The 19,471-nt window shown below is 30.4% G+C and overlaps 2 protein-coding genes across 2 annotated transcripts; both read right to left on the bottom strand.

The window, feature by feature from the left end:
* Positions 1 to 1,540: 1,540 nt before the first annotated feature.
* On the bottom strand, positions 1,541 to 11,168 carry LOC113364327 (xaa-Pro aminopeptidase 3-like). Its single transcript, XM_026606815.1, has 6 exons — positions 11,096 to 11,168; positions 9,230 to 9,378; positions 8,993 to 9,127; positions 6,677 to 6,957; positions 3,936 to 4,177; positions 1,541 to 1,716 (listed from the first exon to the last, which is right to left on the bottom strand). The coding sequence occupies exons 1-6, from the start codon at positions 11,166 to 11,168 to the stop codon at positions 1,541 to 1,543; spliced, it is 1,056 nt and encodes a 351-aa protein (XP_026462600.1).
* A 3,009-nt stretch (positions 11,169 to 14,177) lies between these two features.
* Positions 14,178 to 19,423, bottom strand: LOC113364325 (xaa-Pro aminopeptidase 3-like). The gene is made up of 5 exons (XM_026606814.1): positions 19,417 to 19,423; positions 18,613 to 18,783; positions 18,276 to 18,523; positions 16,878 to 16,998; positions 14,178 to 14,403 (listed from the first exon to the last, which is right to left on the bottom strand). The coding sequence occupies exons 1-5, from the start codon at positions 19,421 to 19,423 to the stop codon at positions 14,234 to 14,236; spliced, it is 717 nt and encodes a 238-aa protein (XP_026462599.1). The 3' UTR covers positions 14,178 to 14,233.
* Positions 19,424 to 19,471: the final 48 nt, after the last annotated feature.

Raw genomic sequence — 19,471 nt, 5'->3', positions numbered from 1 at the left:
TAATTACATTTTACATTAAATATATATTAAAATCACTATATATAACATATTCAGGACATTTCATCCAATTAATAAATGAAAGGAGTTCACAAGGTACACTTTAATGAACTAGTCATGCTAAACTTTCTCCACAAAATAAATATAATATCATATTTATATTCTTAATGATCTATGAAACAAAATCAGTTATTTATTCAAAATATTTATAAATTAAATTAAATTTATCAAAAACTGAACATCATGTTGAATATTTAGAAGTGAATTATAAATAAATTTATAGATTAACATTGGTTAATAATCTATATTGTTGCACTACTCTCTACAAAAGCATTCTGGAATATATTTATGCCCAACGGTGCTTTTTCAAATTCAATGTTAAAAATATATCCCTAAATCACAGAAATAAATCAGCATTTTGTATTAAATAAAACTAGCTGTAAGTGGAATTCTGTCTTAAGGCAATTAAGGCATCGTGCCTTAAGGCAAATTGCTGGAACTTCCCGTACGAAAAATTATTATTTTTTTTAAAAACGATTAACATTTTTGAAAAAAATTTACTTCGAAAAAATAAAATTTTGACAAAAAATTACTTTTTTTTAAAAAAAAAATTTTTTTTTTTAATTTTTTTTTTTTTTTTTTTTTTAAATGTTTTCTTTATTTTGACATATTTTGAAAGATCTAAACTTTTTTTCAAAGCAATCGTACTGCTTTAACTGCATAAAGACGAAATATCAAACTGCGTAAGCGCCGCGTCAACGTCTAACGCGTAAACATTGGTACGGAACCCATAGGAATGTGAACCAAAATTATACTTATTGTTAAAATCTCTATAAAATATCTGATAATTTGATGTGCATATGTCTAATGATCATTTTTGACCGCCAAATGGCATTTTTTTATACTTTTTTCATTAGATCTCCGAAACCGCTAGACCTGCCTTTATGAAAATTTGATCAATTCTTCACCTTGTCAATACAAGTAAAATGTTTTTTGAATTATTAAAATCGGACGCTCCGTTCTCTTAAAAACTGAATTACCGTTTTCGGCACTTTTTGCCCCGTATCTTCGGAACGGCTAGACCTGACTTCGCCAAAAACTAATCAGCACGTCTCCTTATCAATACGAATCGAATGTTTTTTGAAAAATTCAAATCAGTTGATCGGTGTTCCCGAAATCGTCGACGAAAATTTGTATCCACACATACATACACACACGCACACACACACACACACACACACACACACACACACATCCATTTTTTCTAAGGTATGCCAAAATATTCAGAAACCTTTGAAACGTCGAGAAATGCAAAAATTTTCATTTTCGATTATTTTGCGATTACTATAACTTGCCCTACGGGAAGTTAATTATCACTTTAATAAAATTGAATCTTCTGTCGTAATAAAATTCACATCAACTAATACTTATTACTGTGATTACTGTGAATGTAGGGAAGTCGGAGCGTAACATGGCCTTGCCATAACATTTTTCTGAATAAATTCGCATAAATCTAGGACATCTGTGGTTTTATATTTTTTATCTAACCTGCGTCCATAAGCACTAAGTCTCCTTTGGCGATCTGCCTATTGTTGTCTGTGTAGTGTATTCTATTAGCCCGGGCACCGCCTGCCACAACTGGAGGATAGGCCAGGCGTTTTGCTCCCAATTTTAGGCACTCGGCGTCAATTCGGGCGTGGATTGCACGCTCATTCATACCTGAGGTAAAGGACAAATGTACCAATAACATTGACCAAAAGTCGCCCAGTACAAAATAAGTTTTAAAATGTGGTGCAGTAAACGGAGAGGAAAAAAGGGTTTAACCTCTGAATTTTTTTACTGTGCTCCGAATTGAATGAAATTTTCGAATTAGGTTCATCTTACCCTCAAGTTCAAAAGTGAAAACAATTCTGGTTCGGGGGATGACACCCCTTCTCAATTGTGTAATTACATTTTTTCAAAATAAAGTTGGAAATCGATAGAAGAACTACTTAATTATAAGAAAAAAATGTCTTTTATAGTTTTTCAAAAAAACTAATACTTTTCAAGTTACAGGCCACTAAAGAATCATATATTTTTGGCGTTTTTCTTCGTTTTTTTTGCAAATATCTTCTAAAATATACATTCTAACAAAAATCATGTAATGAACAAAATAATGTCAATAAAAATCTTAATAAATCGGTATTACATAAGTGTTTCAGGAAAAATATTAATCAAGGTTTGAAAGAGCAAAGTCGTTTTTTATTCGTTCAAGATTTAATTGTGGTATTTAAAGCCATTGAATGGCGAGGTTTTGCATTTTATGCATTATTGGGTTTTATAGTGCTCAACATAAGTAAAAAATGAGTGCTGTTGCAATTTTTTGAGTGTAAAATGAGTGAGCTATCATGCAAATAAGAAGCATATACGATGTTTTTTTTTTAAAATCATATGATTTAATGAGCGCCATTTCCACCAGAATTAAATTAATTCACATTTCATCTAGATTTCACTTTATTATAGACATCTTGATGGATTCTAGCAGATTCACTAGTTTAGTACAAACTATTTTCAGAAAACTCACGATTTTATAAAAACTTTTCTTTCCAATTTTTTTAAAAATCGATATTATTTTTATTATATCTCATAAAGAATAAAAGATACGTATAAAAGCATATAGATATAAATCAAAGGAATCTTTCTGGCTTATCATTGTTTTTTATTATTTTTCTTTCACACAAAAATTGACAGAGTTATGAATGTTCAAAGACTGCGCGCCCGCGCAAATTGAAAAAAAAAGTTTGTATAAAATCGTGAGTTTTCTGAAAATAGTTTGTACTAAAGTAGTGAATCTGCTAGAATCCATCAAGATCTCTATAATGAAGTGAATTCTAGTTGGAATGAAAATAACTTTAATTTTGGTGGAAATGGCGCTCATTAAACCATATGATACAATGTTAAAACATTGCACGTGCCTCTTATTTGCATGATAGCTCACTCATTTTACACGCAAAAAACCTGCAACATCACTCATTTTAAAGTTTATTTTGAGCACTATAAAACCCCATTTCAGTGAAATGCATAAAATGTAAAACCTCGCCGATAGATGGCTTCAAATACGACAATTAAATCTTGAACGAAATAAAGAACGACTTTGCTCTTTCAAATCTAGCTTAATATTATTCATATAACGCTTTATAAAACACCGATTTATCAAGATTTTTATTGACATTATTTTGTTCTTTTGATGATTTTTGTTAAAATGTATATTTTCGGAGATATTTGCAAAAAAAAACAAAGAAAATACCAAAAATATATTAATTTTTAGTAGCCAGTTACTTGAAAAGTATATGCTTAAAATACATTATAAATAATTTTTTTCTTACAATTATTTCTTTTATCGATATCCGCCGTTATTTTGAAAACGAATAAAATTGCACCAGTGAGAGGCAAAAGGAGTGTAAATTATTCCAAAATTTCATGCAAATCGAAGTACAGTAAAAAAAATTAGACCCAAAACGCTCCATTGGCTGGAGTAGTGAATCATTTAAAGAAATTGATAACATGACTCTTAAGACGTCCAGTACAAAATAAGTTTTAAAATGTAATAGCCGGTGACATGAAAAATTTTCAATAAAATTACTGGTCTACAAAGCATTAAGTGCTGAAACTATTTTACATATTGCTCATTAAAACGATTAAAAAAAATTGGAAAAAATTTTATACATTTATTTCTATTCATACTTGAAATACTCAAAGAAATTCATCAATCTGAAGTATCAATCAATTCATTTTGTAAACATTCTTCAAAGCTTATAAGCATCCTAATTGTAAAGGGATTCTAAACATTTTAATTGTAAAGTAAATAATTTCAGTGTTGAATCACTGTTCAAACTCTCCAAAGCTAGCTCAGGTTTATCATAGTGTGTTAAATTATTAGTATTATTATTATCCCTTACCTGGTCTGCTGGCTGCAATAGTGTTATTAAACGCCTTGCCCGTAATCTCGCAAGCCCGTCTGATGATGGCAATTTCAGCAGGAGATTTGACCAGCCTCATCTTCTGGACATGAGCAGCTGGTGATCTAAATAGAGCTGTCGAATGATTGCGTCTGGCCTCGTCCAGGACTTTGGCAGTACCAGGATGTTCGCATTCGCGCTCGTCGAACCACATCGAAAAGCGGCGCTCGGATTTCAATAAACTGGAAAATAAAAAATCTTATATATAAAAATGGATTGCAAAATGTGTTGGTGAGCGCATAACTCAACAAAGTCTGGACCAATTTGGCCAATTCTTATTTTAAAATGTTTGTTGAAGTTCAAGGATGGTTCTTACGGCGAGACAAAATCGAATAATTGCCGGGAAAACTATAAAAACAGCCCTTTTCTTTTTCACATACAAACGCTTTCTAACTAAAACGTAGAATCAATTTGAGCTTTATTGCTATTACATAGAAATAGATATTCACAACACTTCACCTAATCGAATAATCTCCATCTGCACAAGTTAACCGTCTTATTTTCTTTTCAAATATCTCATTATTTTATCTTATTCTGTCTATAAATAATATTGTTACATTCTGCATTATATGTAATTTTATGTAAGCAGTTTATGTTAATAACTATATATTGTAATTTTGTATATGTTTTAATTGTTATTCATTATGTAAAATAACTGTATTTTTGAGTCCTCTTGGAGTAATCTGTGGGCTATATATTTAAAATAAATAAATAAATGAATAAATAAATATAAAGTTCATATTAAATTGCAAGCACTCACTGTATACTCCTCCTTAACGATTATTCGGATTTTGATAAATCTTTCTGAAGTTTGTTAAGGAAATTTTCTAGGGTGTATGTGATTATAAAGTACTGGGATGTATGTGCAATATTGTAGAAATAAATGGAAACTAGCTGTAAGTGAAATTCTGTCTTAAGGCAATTAAGGCATCGTGCCTCAATGCAAATTGCTGGAACTTCCCGTACCAAATATTATTATTTTTTCAAAAACGATTAACATTTTTGAAAAAATTTTACTTCGAAAAAATTTGATTTTTGACAAACTAGGAATTTGACAAGAAATTACTTTTTTGAAAAAAAAAATGTTTTTTGACAAAAAAATGTTTTCTTTATTTAGGCATATTTTGGAAATTCTGAACTTTTTTCAAAGCAATCGTACTGCTTTAACTGCATAGAGACGAAATATCAAAGCGCGTAAGCGCCGCGTCGCCGTCTAATGGATAAGCATTGGTACGGAACCCATAGGAATGCAAACAAAATTTATAATCTTATACTTATTGTTTAAAATCTCTATAAAATATCTGATAATTTGATGTGCATACGTCTAATGATCATTTTTGACCGCCAAATGGCTCATTTTTTTACTTTTTCCTCCATATCTCCAAAGTCGTTGGACCTGCCTTTCCAAAAATTTGAACAATTCTTCATTTAGTCAATACAAATAAAAACTAAGTTACCGTTTTTGGCACTTTTTGCCCCGTATCTTCGGAACGGCTAGACCTGCCTTCGCCAAAACTAATCAGAACGTCTCCTTATCAATACGTATCGAATGTTTTTTGAATCATTCAAATCGGTTGATTCGTGTTCCCGAAATCGTCGACGAAATTTTGTATGCGCACATACATACATACACGCACACACACACACATACATCAATTTTTTTTCAATGTATGCCAAAATGTTCAGAAGGTTTTGAAACGTAAAGATCTATAAAAATTTTCATTTTCGATTTTTTTGCGATTACTATAACTTGCCCTACGGGAAGTTAAAAATGCAAAAAACGACATGTCATTGTTTGCATTAAAAACAAATGAAAACTATCATCTGCCAAAAATTTCAATTTACTTATGAACCTAGACAATATTAGAATATGTATAATAAATTTATTATTATGAATAAGAAAAATGAAATGTCTACATAATTATTGCCGAAAGGCAGCTGAGATATGCCAGAAATTAAAATAATATAAGATACAGTATATGTGTGGCAGATTGAATGATATACATATGAACAGGATAAGACAAATTAATTCACTTAAAATATGAAATTAAGTATTAATCAGGGTCGGTCTTACCTTTAATGCGATGCATGCGAAAAATACCAACGCACGCCTTAGGGGGCGCCAAGACAAGATTCGGATATTAAATTTTCAATATAGTTTTTTTTAATATATAATTTCTTTGCATCTTTTACTAATCTTTCCACAATATTTTTAAAATTCGTAAAAATATCACTTTATAACAGCAAATGGGAAAGTAGAGATGAATACATACAATATGGCCCTCACGATATCGATTAGGAGAAGTTTAAGATGCAATTTTGGATATCTTAAATAATAAAAAATTAAATTAATTTAATCCAACATGAAGTACCGGTGTTATGTTATGGGTATGGTTATGCTATATCGTTTAAAAGGCTTCAATTTCTAATATAGTGTGGGAATTGAGACTCATCTTTTTGTTTAAAGCAGTTCTACATTTAACATCGCTCATACTGTAAAATGTATATGAATTTTGGTGTGAAGAGTGATTTAAAAAACAATAATTATTACTTTTAGGTAAACGGTAAATATTAGTATATTAAATTAAAAGTATTGTAGACATGGGTACAGGACAAGGTCTGTCGGGTCGTCTAGTGTGAAATAAATACATTTTGTATTTATTATCAATTTATTCCCTTACCCGCTCAAGTAGCTAGTGATATGCGAGTAGGGATAAGCCTCGTCAACCCCATAAGCCATAGGGGCTCCTTCGACACCGGCCTGGACGCCGCCCCATTGCGGTATCGGCTGATCTTTGGGTTGCAAAAACATAATACTGCGCATACGTCCAGAAAGCATCAGAATAACCAGAGCACAATCTGGTTCCTGACATCCTGTCATGTACAAGAAGTCTGTGTTCTGGCGGAAACTGTATGGGGTGCGGTCGGCCGAGAATTTCATCGCCGATGAGGCCAAAACCACCTAAGAAAAAATATTATATTATATAAATATATTATCTTATATATAAAAATGGAGCTCTCGGTAAAATGATCCAAATGAGCTAAACCGATTTGGCCAGTCTTGAAAAATTCGTGCCAATCAGTAAGGTTGTCGGAAAGGTGAGATATTATTTCAAAATCGCGTACAAACTTTACATTTGCAATTTGAACATTTTTGTAGAAGCGTCATTTGAATAAAACAATGGACGGTGGCTAATACGTCAAATGTCAAACGTTTTTGACAGATGATGTTCAATTACATATAATAGGATGTTTTACGTGAATATTATTTAATTATGATTAATTTGTAGTAAGTAGTTTCGTTTGTAGTTTTATTTATATACAAAAACGTTATTAAACGGATCGCAAGTGTTACTAGAAACTCAAAATATCAACTTTTCTGAAATGTTAATATGAAAATGCACTTTTTGGCATGTTTTTCTCAAACGCGGTTCTCTGAAAGATCTCATTTGTATAATTATATACTCATTGGTATTTATAAAACATTTTCTAGGTTATATTATTTTTTATTTATGTTATTCAAATTCAGAACCTAAATTTGGTATCGATCAAAGGGACCATTTTGTCAAATAACATTTTCCCAGTTATAATTTCCCAGAATTTATCAAAGAATGGATAGTAATATATGAAAGTCCGGGGTTAAAAAGGTCCAACACCGATTTGTCAAAGACCAGTAAAGTTAAGCATTGTTTAACAACAATATTTGAAAGTAGAGGGAAAAAATGTATAACCAGCTATAACCTTGATTCTCATGACTTTGCTATCGGGAGATAAATATTTAAAAAAAGGACTCTACTGACGAGCAAATTGAATTGTTGAGAGAAAAATATAAAAAGGACTCAGAACAACAATATAAAAAGGACTCTACTGATGAGCAAATTAAATAAGAAATGCAAAATATATAAGAAGGTACTCTACTGACGACCAAAATTCAATAGAAAAATAAAAAATACAAAAAAAAATTCTGCAGGCGAGCAAAAGTAAAATTGATACAAAGGATTCTACTGACGAGCAAATTTAATAGAAAAATGAAAAATATAAAAAGGACTCTACTGACGAGCAAATTTAATAGAAAAATGAAAAATATAGAAAGGACTCTACTGACGAGCATAAAGTGAAATAAAAAACCCTAGCTGAAAGAAAAATATAAAAAAGTAATCTTTGAAAATCCACAATAAAAGCATTTTGTTCCGTTGGTAGTTTTTTAGCATTAGTTAAAAGTGTATTTTGTAAAATATCTTTAAAATTAAAATAAGACATTAAACCTGTTTGCCACCTGGCTGTTTCAAGCTACCCCGTCTATGGGGTAAAAAGGTCTAGATAACAAATTTTTGAAAGACATCAAAAAAACACATTTTTACAATGACTAAGTAGCTGGTAGTTTTACTGAATGTAGTCAGATAATTGTTCGTTTGAAATATGATATAATTGATTTGATTTTTATAATATAATTAATATTTGCTCAAAGTCAAATTGGACCTTTGTGCCTCGCCCTGCTCTACATATATACTTTTTATTAAATTTACTTTAACTCATCGAATGTTACTAGAAACTTTTCAAAAAGCAGGTCAAAGAAGAAATACCTAATTCATTTTCTATCTCTCCTCGCAAAATTTGAAAATTTTGTATAAGCTCAGTAGTATTATTTATAATTATACCCAAAATCCTGAATCAAAAAAGAATCTGAAAAACTTGAAACGTAATCAATAAGTCGAACGACTAAAAATGTCTTGGATTGGATTATACCATGTTTTCTATAGAAAGTGTATAAAACTTCCAGTTTGATTGTATTGACAAAATATAGACAAACTAATGGGGTTTATTGTTTTTATAATACCTCATTGTATATAGCATTCATACAACACATCCGTATACACTCAAAGTATTAATATTTTTGATTCTCTAGAGAAATTGTTTAGGATATACCTTACTTAGCAAAACAACGTTTGCCGGGTCAGCTAGTATATATTATATAAATAAAGTTATTATTGTCTTACAATATAGTTGATGCTGTCCTTGCTCCTGACATCGCTGGCAGATCTGATCAAATCCAGTAAACGATATCGCCTTTCTTCAAACTCGGTAAGGGCGATGCCGGGGATGAGTTCAGGTTTTCCCTGAATAGGCGACGGCTAAGGGTGAAAAATAAAATAGTTAGAACAAAAACAAATATACATATATATATATATATATATATATATATTTATATAGTTTGATATGTAATTTTTATCTACCGGTGGAAAGGCGATCGGAGGCGTCGGCTGCAAAGGACTAGGGCTGGCTGTTTCTGCTGCACCAGCCGTCAAAGATCCGAGACCAGCTGCTGCATTTGTGGACGCAGTGGTTGGGTTGTGTGTGGTTCGTTCAAATCGTAAAGAAGATGCTAATTGAAAAAAGAAATACATGCGATAAAGCAATATCTTATATTTATATATATATATATATATATATATATTAGGGTGGTCCTTAAAATGGTCATTTTCGAATTTCCTTGCTCCCACGGGCTCAAATGGTTCCAAATTGATAAAAGACAATTCTCTGAAAGTTTTAGCTCTTAATATTATCGTTTAGATAGAGCGCAATTCAATCAAAGTTTGTATGGGAAGAGCATGGAAAATTTTTTATATTAATATTATATATATATATATATATATATATATATATATATATATATTATTTTTCATAGCAAGCTATACAAAGTACATTCAGCTACATTTGTTACAGTTATATATTATTTGTCTGCGTGAGAAGGATCGCCATCCTGCGATAGCGCCTTCATAGAAGTTATGTTATATTTTGTAGTAAATCATTGCAGATTCTTTTCTTATATATAAAAATGAATCGCAAAATGTGTTGGTAAGCGCATAACTCAACAACGCCCGGACCAATTTGGCCAATTCTTCTTTTAGAATGTTCGTTCAAGTTCAAGGATGGTTATTATGACGAGAAAAAGTTGAATAATTGCCGGGAAAACCCTAACAACAGACCTTCTCTTTTTCACATACAAACGTTTTCTAACTAAAACGTAGAATCAATTTGAGCTTTATTGCTATTATATAAAGTTCATATTAAATCACAAGCACTCACTCTATACTCCTTCTGAACGACGATTACTCGGATTTTGATAAATCTTTCTGAAGTTTGTTAAGGAAATTTTCTAGGATGTATGTGATTATAAAGTACTGGGATGTATGTGCAATATTGTAGAAATAAATGGCAAAAATCGCAAAAACGACATATCATTGTTTGCATTGAAAACAAATGAAAACTATCATTTGCCAAAAATTTCAATTTACTTATGAACCTAGACAATATTAGAATATGTACAATAAATTTATGATTATGAATAAGTTGCGAATATGAATAAGAAAATGAAATGACTACATTATTATTGCCAAAAAGCAGGTAAGATGTGCCAGAAATTAAAATAATATAAGATACAGTATATGCATGGCAGATTGAATGATACACATATGAACAGGATATGACAAATTAATTCACTTAAAATATGAAATTAAGTATTATTCAGGGCCGGTGCTACCTTTAATGCGCTGCATGCGAAAAACGAGTGCACGCCTTAGGGGGCGCCAACACAAGATTCGGATATTAAATTTTCAATATAGTTTTTTTTTTTAATATATAATTTCTTAGCATCTTTTACTAATCTTTCCACAATATTTTTAAAATTCGTAAAAATATCACTTTATAACAACAAATGGGCGAATAAAGATGAATGTATACAATTTGGCCCTCACGATATCGATTAGGAGAAGTTTAAGATGCAATTTTGGATATCTTAAATAATAAAAAATTAAATTAATTTAATCCAACATGAAGTACCAGTTTTATGTTATGGTTATGGTTATATTAACCGTTTAAAAGGCTTCAATTTCCAATATAGTGTGGGCATTTAGTCGTCATCATTTTATTTAAAGCAGTTCTACATTTAACATCGCTCATGTTATAAATGTATATGCATTTTGGCGTGAAGAGTATTTTAAAAAACAATAATTATTATTTTTAGGCAAACGGTAAATATTAATATATTATATTAAAAAATTGCAGACACATTAATCTAAATCTATTATATATTATCTCACTTTTTAGGCCAGCATGCTGGTGCCAAAGTGCCCGCACGGTCGCCCCTTGACAGTTGAGCAGTTTCGCGAACATCTCGTCAAATTTTTTGCACTAAAGATCCTCAGTTTCCTCAGTTTTTGCAAAAAATAATACTCTGAAAAAATTTTGAATCACATTTTAGAGAAAAAGATCACGTCAGGAAAATTTACTAAAAATTTTGATTGCGTAGATTTCAAATAAATAAAAGATCCGTCGTTTGTTTTTCGGCTTCGACTGTTTTATGAGAAAAAATAGGAGAAATTAAAAATTATATTCTGTGTTTGATTTTACAATGCAATTTGGAAAATAAATATTTGTTTATGGTGTATTTTAGGAAACGCTTTGATGGTGATTGTAGAAACGTAAAATTTTGTGTCGAATTTTGGACAAACAACGAAATTTGAGTGATTAGGTGATGGTATCTAGATAAATGTTATTTGTCATTTTTTAAAAATAATTTATATTTAATTACCCAAAAAGGGTTCCGCGATATTAATGATGTATGGAAAATTAATAACCCGAAAGTTAAGTTTATGTTTTCACCAAAAATACAATTTTGCCAATTTTATGTTTCAAAGTCATTCTAAATCTTTTGTCTTCAAAATTTGATAAAATATGTTAAGGGTCGTCCATTAATCACGCAAGGTTTTAGGGGAGGAAAGGTTCGTCATTGTAATTAGCATTTAGAAATGAATCTTCATTAGAGAAATGAAGTAATTGCTGATTAATAAATTCTATAATATTTGTTCACACAGTGGATTATGTTAAACAACGCCTAAACAAATATTGTTTTCGCAACTTCACTCATCATTTAATATTTGTGTTTGAAGAACTTCATGCAATTAAAATTAACATACATTCATTGACTGCTTGTATTTTTTTTACTTTTTCGCTGGCGATATAATCTCATTCTTTGAACAGCTGTAATATCTGTCTTGCCTAAAAATATTTTCCATTTTAATAACATCAAAGATTTATAGAAACTACGAATAATATAGAAATAATTTCTAATCAATAAACTTACGTTTAGTACACGGCACAAATGTTTAATTTGTTTTATTATTTTCAAGGAACTGGGTAAAATATTCTTCTGATTCAGGCATTTTTCAATAAATCAAGATTTGTACTACGATGTAACTTTAAAATGTTTATTTATCAATGCCTATTTTCTTGTTGATATCGGAGCGCATAAAACGTTGATGCCGTTACGCATACAACGAGAGAATTCTATTCACTCGACACGACTACTAATTACGATCGACCCGTATAGAAATGATGTCATCGAGAGCGAATGACGCACAGTTCTGCCGTAACGCCTAAAGAAGTTTTACTTCAAAAAATCAAAAAGTGTATAATTTTTTCTCGTAACTAAAAAGGCACGTCATTTTTGGTGGGAGGGGGCTAATTTTTAATATTCCCACTTATCACCAAGAGAAAAAATCCTTAAAAAATCGATCACGTGATCAATGGTGTTACCCTAGGGTATTTATATGATTTATGGCTAAACCAATTGCAAAAATTTTATATGCATTTGATGAGGACCGTCTTAGAATAGTTTTGCGTGACCATCGGCCAAGCCGTTTCTTTTTAATTAGTAGAAAAGTACCAAAGTCTTAGCTTAAGGGGGTATTCCAGTGTAAAGCGATGAATTTTAGGTCATTTTTAAGGTGTCAAGTGTTAAAGATTTTTTGAGTTTTTGAGAGATCCCGTTTAGACTGTGACTATACAGGAGCACTTTTTCAATTTTGTGCAAATTAGGCAACTACTTTTTTTTTTGAAATTTAATTCGAAATGAAATGACGATTGTTAATGTTCTGGAGATAAATTGATTTATGATTTACATTTGATTTGCTCAGATGTAACAATAAGATAGCATAAAAATAATGAAAGTTACAGTATTTGTAATAATATATTTGAAAACGTCTAAAATTTCTCGAATATTTCATTACAGTACGGTAAGTTCCAGCAATTTGCCTTAAGGTACGATGCCATACACCACTAGTTAACTTCCCGTAGGGCAAGTTATAGTAATCGCAAAAAAATCGAAAATGAAAATTTTTATATATCTTTACGTTTTAGAGGTTTCTGAACATTTTGGCATACCTTAGAAAAAATGGATGTATGTGTGTGTGTGTGTGTGTGTGTGTGTATGTGTGTGTGTATGTGTGTGTGTATGTATGTATGTATGTGTGTGTATGTATGTGCGGATACAAATTTTCGTCGACGATTTTGGAACACGGATCAACCGATTTGAATAATTCAAAAAACATTCGATCCGTATTGATAAGGAGACGTGCTGATTAGTTTTTGGCAAAGGCAGGTCAAGCCGTTCCGAAGATACGGGGCAAAAAGTTCCGAAAACGGTAACTCAGTTTTTAAGAGAACGGAGCGTCGGATTTTAATAATTCAAAAAACATGTATTGACAAGATGAAAAATCGATACAACTTTCATGAAGGTAGGTCCAGCGGTTTCGGAGATATAGAGGAAAAAGTAAAAAAATGAGCCATTTGGCGGTCAAAAATGATCATTAGACATATGCACATCAAATTATCAGACATTTTATAGAGATTTTAACAATAAGTATACATTTTGTTAACATTCCTATCGGTTCCGTACCAATGCTTATGCGTTAGACAGCGACGCGGCGCTTACGCGCTTTATATTTTGTCCCTATGTAGTTAAAGCAGTACGATTGCTTTGAAAAAAAAGTTCAGATCTTCCACAATATGTCAAAATAAAGAAAAAAAAATTTTTTTTCAAAAAAAAAAAATTTTTTAAAAAAAATTTTTTTTTTTCAAAAAAAACTAATTTTTTGTCCAATTTATAGTTTCTCAAAAATCTTATTTTTTCAAAGTAATTTTTTTTCAAAAATGTTAATCGTTTTAAAAAAAAATAATAATTTTTGGTACGGGAAGTTCCAGAAATTTGCCTTAAGGCACGATGCCCTAATTGCCTTAAGACAGAATTCCACTTACAACTAGTTAAGCACTTATTTTGCGCTCGACTTAGGCACTCGATATATTATAAGGTCTACAATAGGGTCAATACAAAATACATTATCAATCATAACAAAACACACGCTGCATATTTCATCGATATATTTTTCAAACGTACAAAATCACTTCAATTTCGACTGGAACAATTTCTCGACATCGGCAATCTCTTTGGCACAGTAGTGGGTCAATATCATTGGTCCCTGATTGGTCACCAATATATCGTCCTCGATGCGCACACCCAGGCCACGAAACTGTTCCGGGACGTCCAGTCGAGTCTCGGGTATGTAAATGCCTTCGGGGAAGAGAGGAAATTGTAAATGAATTGTAAACGAGATATAAGTGGCATGATAAGTTAATATAAATATAATATTGATAATCAATATATCAATTGAAGTTATTCGTGAGTACATCGAGGGAAGAGAAATGTTAAAAACTAATCGATATAATACAAATTTGATACCTCTTGATGTCAAAAAGAACATTTGTTTTCATGAACGACAAAGACTAAACACCATAATGTAAAGAAAAAAAAAACTGGACCGGAACGGTATTGAAAAAATAGTGCCTGCAGCACCACGTCGTGGAAGGTAAAATAAAAAGACTGCAAGATGTAGAAGCAGGGCCGGTCCTGCCTTGCATGCAAAAAATGCGGGCGCAAGCCTTGGGGACGCCGTAACGAGTTTCGGAAATTAAATTTATAATATAATATTTATATTTTTTTATATAAAATCTAGAATTATTTATTTAAAATCTAGAATACTCAATAAAGTATAATAAATATTCAACTTAACTAGGGATACGGAGACACAAAAAGCGTATTTATTTTGCAATGTGATATCAGTAGAAACAATTAACCGATTAATAATTCTGTAAATTATTAAATAACAGCTCTGTTTATTGCCTAATCTACTTATTCAATTGTTTCTTTGTTTGAAGTTACCGTGGAATCGAAAAAGAAATTATTAGCGCGAACCTGCGAAAGATTGAATTAATTGTTGGGCATTATTGACTAAAAATTGCGAGCTGATTTAGTTGAATCGGAACTTGTTAAAAAATATAAACAAATTATAAAAAATGGGGAATCAGTGCTTAGAAAATGACTTGTTTATTCCGAGAAATTGAATTGTAACTTTTGCTTTTGTTGCAAATGTTCCGCATGAATTGCAATCGCAACTTTGAATGTTGAAGACATGCGTGGAACAAATATGAAAAATGGAAGTAAAATTTACTTTGGAACGAAAATCTTAAGGCTTGTTTTATTATTATTATTTATACCTAGTGGTGTCCATACTCTAAATTTAATAATTATTAACTATACAGAAATTATACATATCAAATATAATAAGTTTTCTTTTTCAATATTGTTCAAGAAATGTGTAATTTCTTTGCATTTTTTACTGATTTTTAAACAATACTTCTAAAATACGTTAAAAATTTAACTTTAAAACAACAAGTTGATACTCTGAATAAGGAGAAGTTTACGACGCAATTTTGGATATTGTAAATGATGAAAAATTAAATTAAATTAAAATTTTAAAAATCCAACATGAAATACGAGTGTTATGTTTAAAAATTAAATGCTAGTTTTTTCAAATATTAATATTGTACATACGTTAAAAATGATTGAAAATTTCAAAATACTTGATTATAATCAACCCCCGAATCGCCTCGATTTTCTAAATAAATTTAAAATCAATATATTTTATACGCTTTTAGATTATATCTAATTTTTTGTGCACTAAGTCCAGAATAATTAAAAATTAATTTATTTATTTCACTTAATATTTTGTTAAATTTAATACTATTCCTGAAATGCATTTTTTAAATTCTATAACTTTAACAAAAATATTAATTCTTTTTATTAATATTAATTCTATGGTAGTCGAACTTACATCCTTAACCAATTTACTACATATTGAATATTACTAAAATGTGAAATAAATAAATTTAAAATCAATATATTTTATACCCTTCTAGATATCTATTTTTTGTGTACTAAATCCAGAATAATTAAAAATTAATTTTTAAAAAATATGTAAATATTTATATAATTTTAATGATAAACTGTTAAAACGGTAAAAATTAATAGGGGGGGGGGGGAGGCGCTAGAAAAAAAGTTGCATGCGGGCGCTAAGGACCCCAGGACCGGCCCTGTTAGAAGGATGGAGAAAAATTCAGGCGACTGATAACAGAAAATAAACAGAACAAATGTGTTTTATTTTCATCACTCAACAGAGGGTCGCCTGTGCCCAAACCTATAATTATGATACATGTACTTAAACGCTTAACATTTTTATGAAAACACATTTTTGATTTAGTTGAAAATATTTAATATTTCTCGAATATTAAATAAACTAAAAGTTTATTTAATTTAATCTGGTTTACCTTTTCCAATTCAAATATTTATATAAATTTTATCTAGAATTGAACCTAGGGGTAAATTTACGTGCTACAGTTAGTGGCGCCCTATGGAATGGGTAAACAATTAAAATTAATGTAATGGCATTATGGCCGTGTTTGCAAACTAGGTATTTACAAATCTTTTATCTATGATTGATGACTTACACGAGAGAACAGGAAGCCAAAGCATATTACCGGAAAGTATTGAAGTAGAATAAAATTTGGAAATGTGAATAATACTAATAATAATAAACAAGGGAAGGAAGGGTAACCAATGATAAATAATGCCATCAGAAACCATGCTCCTGTTATGCTTTCAGACATAACATTTATAATATTAATACTAATATATGTATATTCTGGTACCTGGTTCAACTGTTATAATCATGCCTGGATGTATCGGTATCGATCTTGGGATTAATGGTGTGTCATGTACATCCATGCCGAGATAATGTGAAACGTGATGTGGACAGAAGCTATAGGCAAGCTAAAATAAAATAAAACATACAGATTTATTTATATTATATATATATATATATATATATATATATATATATATAAGGGTGTTCCTTAATATGGACATTTACGAATTTCTTAGCTCCCAAGTGCTTAAATGCTTCCAAATTATTAAAAAAAAATTATCTAAAAGTTTTAGCTCTCAATATTAACATTTAGACAATGCGCAATTTAATTAAAAGATTTGTATATTCATATTTACCATATATTCTTGCGCTATCTGTGATAGCATTTGTGAACTCAAATACTAACAATATTTATAAATCCTTAAATTCTAATGAAATGCATGTGGACTGTTTAACAAAATATTTATTCATCGCGGCTTCAAAATTAATTTTGTTGCAAAATATTTATTTAATTGGTGATTTTGACACTCAAATTATCAGCAAGAAATTGCCATCAAAATTACAAGTCTGCTATCACAGATGGCGCAAGAATTTACTTAATGATGTATGTTAAAAAAATATACAAAATTTTTAATTGAGATGTGGACTATCTAAATGTTAATATTAAGAGCTAAAACTTTAAGAGAATAGTTTTTTTTATGAATTTGAAAGCATTTTAGCCCCTGGGAGCAAAGGAATTCGAAAACATCCATATTAAGGACCACCCTAATATATATATATATACACCTAAGTCTGTTTTTACACGGTAGATTGGTTCCAGAAGAAGCCGTGTAAAAAAGAAAACCGTGTAAAAAAAGACATTGATCTTATACGAAAATGGGTGATTTGTTCCTAATCTCTAAAATCTATTAAAATGAGTGAAAAACAAGAATTTTTAAGAACAAGAATTCATTTTTATTTTATTAAATCAAATATATAATGCTTATTTTCACAAGCATAGTAATTAATGATAAAAAAGATATGCACTCTAATGTTAAAAGTAATATGATAATATAATAATAATAATAATTGTTTGTACGCGCTAAAGGCGAATTCACTTAAATCTTTAAGCTAGTGTTCGCAAACTATCGATACTATCGATGGTTTCAGACTTTTTTCTTTCATAAATACATTTTTGTGATATCAACATACTTCACAAAAATTAAATTTGACAAAAAAAATTTAAGTACAAAACATTTCAAATCGTGCTAAATGGAATAAAATCGTGTAAAAAAATTAAAAATATTCAATTTTCAAACCGTGTTATATCAAAACCGTGTACAAAAAGACCGCGTAAAAACAGACTTAGGTGTATATATATATATATATATATATATATATATATATAAATATTAGTACCTACCTTTGGTAAATCCTTCTCTGGTACAGTTTTTTTAATAATTCCCTCCTCCTGCAAATATTTACCCAGCAACAAACACATTCTTGTAAACAGCGAATCCAATGTAGGATATCCCTCGGCCATCATATTGTAAATGATTTCTTTCTGAGTTTTCAACACAATTTCATATAAAATTTTTTGGGGATCCGTAAATTTTCCATTGATTGGCCAAGTTCTGGTTATGTCGCTGGAAAATGCATGGTATTCACAGCCTGGGGAAAATGGAATAAAATAAAATTATATATATATATATATATATATATATATATATGTTAATTAAGTTAATTATGAAATTACTAACCTGCGTCCATTAAGACCATTTCACCGTCATTAACGACTTGATTATTGTTTATGTAGTGTATTGTATTTGCTCGCTCTCCTCCTGCAACGACTGGAGGATAGGCTAATCTTTGAGCACCCAATTCTCTGCACCTGGAGTCGACTTTGGCATAAAGTGTTTGCTCTGAGACACCTGAAAAATATAATATACACTTCACACTTTGTAATGATAAAATTTTCTATTTTTCTTTATAAATTACATATCAAAACTAGCAAACCCGACAAACTCCGTTTTGCTACCAGATGGTTTCGTGAGAAAGATGAAGAAATTTTTTGTTTGTTTTATATTTGAAAAGGAAAAATTTGTCTTTATTGCACAACAGTAATGAATTTATTTCGATTACAAAAATGAAGTGTTTTTCAGTTGAACTTCTCTAAGTAAATGAAAGTGAATCCGCAAATTATCCGTTTCATTGAAGTGCTCTTTGGTAAACCATATTTTTGGTTTTTTTGGTCTGACGTCAACACAAACAAAGCGGATGGTTTTCCAACTCGTGAACAGGCAACGTATAACTGCCCATGTGAAAAACAATGATTTTCTAAATAATCTATTTGAAATTTATCCCGCAAACACTAAGCGATTGGCCTTGCGACTTGTTATTGCGAACGCAAGGCAAACTGGAAATTGCAATCGTTTGAAGTCAAACGGAAGACCAGTCGGAATCATTGGTATGTCACCAAATCGCCAGCAATTTTTGATTGAATGGTGAAATTCAGTGCGTGTACATCATTATTCTTTGCGGCAAGAATTACTCGTTGACTCAACCAAGCATAATTCTGATAATTCTCACTAATGTCATTACTCAATTTTTAATTACGGT

Source organism: Ctenocephalides felis, unplaced genomic scaffold (genome assembly GCF_003426905.1).
Source record: "Ctenocephalides felis isolate EL2017-DRISC unplaced genomic scaffold, ASM342690v1 CF-g0.4_SCAFFOLD_00845, whole genome shotgun sequence".
NCBI classification, from domain to species: Eukaryota; Metazoa; Arthropoda; class Insecta; order Siphonaptera; family Pulicidae; genus Ctenocephalides; species Ctenocephalides felis.
This window is presented reverse-complemented; position numbering and strand designations above follow the sequence as displayed.